The sequence below is a fragment of the Pseudophryne corroboree genome, chromosome 7 (assembly GCF_028390025.1).
Source record: "Pseudophryne corroboree isolate aPseCor3 chromosome 7, aPseCor3.hap2, whole genome shotgun sequence".
Classification (NCBI taxonomy): domain Eukaryota; kingdom Metazoa; phylum Chordata; class Amphibia; order Anura; family Myobatrachidae; genus Pseudophryne; species Pseudophryne corroboree.
In genome coordinates, this window is record NC_086450.1 from 504685999 (window position 1) to 504691342 (window position 5344).

The following is a 5344-nucleotide window of genomic DNA, read 5'->3' on the forward strand; positions in this document are numbered from 1 at the left end:
GATTCTACACCTTACACCACATGTGCGATTCCACACGTTACACCACATGTGCGATTCTACACATTACACCACATGTGCGATTCTGTACCTTACACCACATGTACGATTCTACACGTTACACCACATGTATGATTCTATATGTTACACCACATGTGCGATTCTACACGTTACACCACATGTGCTATTCTATACCTTACACCACATGTGCGATTCTACACGTTACACCACATGTGCTATTCTATACCTTACACCACATGTGCGATTCTACACCTTACACCACATGTGTGATTCTACACGTTACACCACATGTGCGATTCTATACCTTACACCACATGTACGATTCTACACGTTACACCACATGTGCGATTCTACACGTTACACCACATGTGCGATTCTACACGTTACGCCAGATGTGCGATTCTACACGTTACACCACATGTGCGATTCTACACGTTACACCACATGTGCGATTCTATACCTTACACCACATGTGTGATTCTACACGTTACACCACATGTGTGATTCTACACGTTACACCACATGTGCTATTCTATACCTTACACCACATGTGCGATTCTACACGTTACACCAGATGTGCGATTCTACACGTTACACCAGATGTGCGATTCTATACGTTACACCACATGTGCTATTCTACACGTTACACCACATGTGCGATTCTACACCTTACACCACATGTGCGATTCTACACCTTACACCACATGTGCGATTCTACACCTTACACCACATGTGCGATTCTACACCTTACACCACATGTGCGATTCTACACGTTACACCACATGTTTGAGATTGTGACACATTTGTTTGCTAAGTGTATATGAAACAAATGCATTTTATGTTTAGACTTGTGTTTCATCCCCAGGATATCTCATTATGGTGTGCAAATATTCCAAACCTCTGCAAGCATTTTGGATATGAGAGATATTATATGTATGTGTGTGTGTGTATATATATATATATATATATATATATATACACACACACTTCTGAGCACCCTCAGTAATTAATATTGGTTCTGTGAGCTCCGATCATGTCACAGTGCTGGACTTATAGCACCACCTAGTGTACACAATTAGAATGCGAATCTACAGAATACCAGCCCTATAGTGATTGGGGGTATGGGACTCAAGCTCGACAGTGACTAGGTTGACACCAGAAATAGGTCGATATGGCCATTAGGTCGACATGGAAAAAGGTCGACGTGAGTTTTTTAATGTTTATTTTTTGTATAGTTTGCTTCGTAAAGTGACTGGGAACCCCAATTAGTACAAGGTGCCTCGCTCTGCTACCGTTGCGCTAGGCACAGGTTACCGTTCCCAATCGTAGTCCATGTGGATATTAAAGTATGAAAAAGTAAAAAAAAAAAAGTTAAAAACTCATGTCGGCCTTTTTCCATGTTGACCTAATGGCTGTTTCAACCTATTTCTGGTCTCGACCTAGTCACTGTCAACCAATAGGCGTCAACCTAATGGGTGTTGACCTAAGTGCTGTCGAGCTACAGTCCGGATACCATTATTGGAGAGTGACAACGTTCCTGCTAAATTAAATAAATGGAATGTAACATACTGTACTGCAGAAAGATATTTCATGTTTTCCCCTGTGTGGAGGAAAAAGAAGTGGACTCACTTTCTTAAAGGAATTCAGAGTGTACACGATACGCAAACATACATTTTATTGAAGTTATATATTGCTATTTATAATATTGCGGATTGTATTGTTTCCAGACAAGCAGAAACGCTGCAAAAAATAAAACTGAATATGTAAACAAATTGAAATAAATGAGTAACTCACACAGATTACCACAGCACCTGGTGACGGCAGCCATTTTGTGGGTTGTAGTATTAAGAACAATAACACATTTAGCAGAATAACAGCCTTATTCTGTTTATTATCACAGCCCGAACTATTTCCAAACTAGGGTTAAATCCACCCTTTAAGAACAACTTTGTTTTCTGAACAAATAAAGCAAACACCTTACTGAATCCCTGAATCATTTAACGAACATGCCTAAAGCATAGTCTGTGACATGACCGCTCTCTGACGCAGTGGCTCTTATGCAAGTTGTGTGAACCGGCGCAGCTCTGGTGATTTAGCCCATAGATTTAAAGCAGCAATAATTTAAAAAAAATTCAAAAATAAACCTGGTTTTGTCTTTAAATTTACTGCTGCTTAAAATCTAGCCAAGAGCTCACCTTTTCCTCACACCGTGGACAGCTTTTGCAAGTAACTGAACTTATGTTAGTTGCGGTGTACCTGATGCCGGAACACAATGGAGGCGGACATTTTGTGAGGACACTGGGGCTGATTCAAAGGTGGATGTAGTCTTTGTGGGACTATAATCAGGAAAAATGCAGCGTATTCATTTACTAAGAACCAGTGAAGTCCCCAGTGCACACATAAATACTGTCACGGCCCACAAAATGACGGCCTCCATTGTGAGTGACAGGAAGGTGTTCTTTAAATAATCCTTAGCATACTCTCCGACTGGCTGTGGCCAGCAGACCTAGCTCCTGATTCTCAGCCAGCCATCCTTCCACACCAAAAACACGGCATGAAGGGGCTCGGAGAAGGAGGCGGAGAAGGTGTGTAAGTGTCTGATGGGGTCACACAGCTGATAGAAGGACAGACGCCCAGCCTCGTAGTCCAGGTAGACTCCTATTCTCTGCAGGGGAGATTCTGGTTGTAACTTGATTTCTTTTGCCCTGTGAGACACCAAGTATTCTTTCTGACACAAGCGTAGGCACCAGGACTTGTTACTCTGCCCAACGCCCGACAAATCCCCCTTTCGGTCAATGCTGGCATAGGCCACCCCGACTCTCCAGTTACCAAGTTCACTGGTCTCCAATTCCCAGTAGTTTTGTCCAGAGTTAAATCTCTGAAAACTCAAAACCTGACAATAATTTTTAAATCTCTGTTGGGTTTTTGGCCAAATTGGGGTTTTAGACCACGATGCACTTTTCAAGTCCCCCGATACGGACACATCAACGGCGGCGGTGTTCACATCCAGTAATAGGTCCTGCACATGGAACCCTCGTTTTACACTAGATACAATGTCAGATAGGGCTGTGTGTAAAGTCAGAGAGATGGAGACGTCATCCAGGTTATCCACAGTGTGGGCCTTCCTGTTGGGTCCGCCCTCAGTGTCAGCCCTGGCGGCTTCCCGTTCTTGCAAGACAACTAGTGGGTCCGTCACTTTGCACAGTTCCGTGATGTAGCACATACTCCGGGAAAGCTCGTCCTTCTTTATTTCCAAATGCTGGATCAGATCGGAGACGGAGAGCGACACTTTATCTCTCTGCCTGGAGATGTCACTCAGGATTCGTTCCTCTAGAGCCTTGAGCTGCTCCCTGAGGTCTATAAACAGGGCAGTGACCTTTGCTGTGAGGCCAGCCGCTTTCTCCTGAATGTCTCTCCGGTGATCCTGCAGGCCCTGGACACTCTTTTCAGTCTCTTCTCGCTTTGAGGTCAGTTTCTCCAGAATGTGCCTCAGTTTCTCTTTCTTCTTCTCAGATGCCTCCTTCAGAAGTTCCACCTGGTGCCCCCGGTGGTCCCCAAACACGCAACACGACACACAGATACAGGCAGTGTCCTTGCAGCAGTAATACTTCAGGATCTCGCTGTGGGTGCCGCATTTACTGCTGTCCATGGAACTGGTGGGCTCCGTGAGGACGTGGTCCGTGGACTTACTGTGCACACTCAGGTGAACCTCACACAGAGAAGCCTCACACATCAGGCAGGTCTTGACCGCGGGGACAGAGGAGTGGACGCAGTATGTACAGAAGATCCCGGCCACCTTCCTCTCTGGTTGAGTAGATCGGAAATGCTCCACAATGTTACACAGCTTCATGTTCCTGCGCAACGCAGGGCGCTTTTGGTACTCTGCTCTGCATTCAGGACACGTATAAACTCCAGTCCCCTCCTGGGCCTCCAGCACGGATCTTATACAGAGCAGGCAGAAGCTGTGGCCGCACCTCAGTGTTGCTGGTTCTGTGTATATATTGAGGCAGATGGAGCAGTTCAGCTCGTCTTTGAGATCCGTTGATGCCATTCCGTCAGGCAGGAGCAGGAATGGGCACGAGAGAAGCCGTGGAAGGGAATAGCTTTGGTTTCAGCTCCTTAACCTGTTAAAGGCACGCAGGCTTCAGGTTGCAGCGTCCGGGGTCTCACAGCTGTTCCCCCTGGTCACCAAGCTGTGATTTCTCTCTCCCAGTGAATCTGATCTGTATGTGTGTACTGTACATGGCAACCAGTAGATAAAGGTAATGTTGGAGGACGTGTGGCTCCCTAAGGTGTGCAAACGTTTAATACAGGATGCAAACGAAAAGTATAAATAATATTCCAGGGACACAAAGTTCTAGAACATACATTTTCCAGCACTGCTTCTGGGGATGGTTTATAAAGAATAATGCAGAATAAAGAGGTATAAAATGAAAACAAATTAAAGAGATGTCTATTCAATTTATTTTGGATTTATATATAAGTTTCTCATTTATTTTTCTGCAGATTTATGAACGAAACGGGACATTTAAATGTATCGGCTTCACTGCAGCAACAGTGTTTCAACAAAGTCACCATGGTTTTGGCAGATTATTAAATTCTCCCATATTGAAAAGGGAAGCGTATAGGGCAGGCGATGTAATTTGAAATCTCCAATGCACAAGTAGATAGGTTAGAATCAACTTTGACATCAGGGGCGGAAGTCCGGGAGGCAGCGGAGTCGGCTGCCGCCGGGCTCCTGACCCGCAGAGGGCGCCTCGCAGTGGCGCCTCTGACATTACACAGATTGACATGCGGACGAGCGCCCGCATGTCAATCTGATGTCTCCCTCCCTGCTGTGTTGGAGGGACATGGAGCGCATCGCGCGTCTCCTGTGTCCCTCCCTGGCTCTCTCCCGGCCGGTCTAAGGAAGTGCCATTCGTGAGCTCTGATTGGCTCACGAACCGGCACTTCCTGTATTAGACCGGCCGGGGGAGAGAGCCAGGGAGGGACACAGGAGACGCGCGATGCGCTCCATGTCCCTCCAACACAAGGGGGGAGCAGGCACTGGGGGCATATACCTGGTACTGGGGGGCATATACCTGGCACTGGGGGGGGGAGGAGACCTGGCACTGGGGGGCATATACATGGCACTGGGGGGCATATACCTGGCACTGGGGGGGAAGACCTGGCACTGGGGGGCATATACCTGGCACTGTGGGGTATATACCTGGCACTGTGGGGTATATACCTGGCACTGTGGGGCATATACCTGGCACTGGGGGGGGAAGACCTGGCACTGGGGGGCATATACCTGGCATTGGGGGGCATATACCTGGCACTGGGG

At 46.7% G+C, this 5344-nt stretch overlaps 1 protein-coding gene across 1 annotated transcript; it reads right to left on the minus strand.

Moving 5' to 3' along the window:
* Window positions 1-1678: 1678 nt before the first annotated feature.
* On the minus strand, window positions 1679-4458 carry LOC134945832 (E3 ubiquitin-protein ligase TRIM39-like). Its single transcript, XM_063935347.1, has one exon. It carries the CDS (start codon window positions 4067-4069, stop codon window positions 2525-2527), a length of 1545 nt encoding a protein of 514 aa, XP_063791417.1. The 5' UTR covers window positions 4070-4458; the 3' UTR covers window positions 1679-2524.
* Between the last annotated feature and the right edge of the window lie 886 nt (window positions 4459-5344).

What these genes read in the sequence shown, in the direction of transcription:
- LOC134945832 (XM_063935347.1), bottom strand. Translation starts at nt 4,069, where the DNA reads ATGGCATCAACGGATCTCAAAGACGAGCTGAACTGCTCCATCTGCCTC.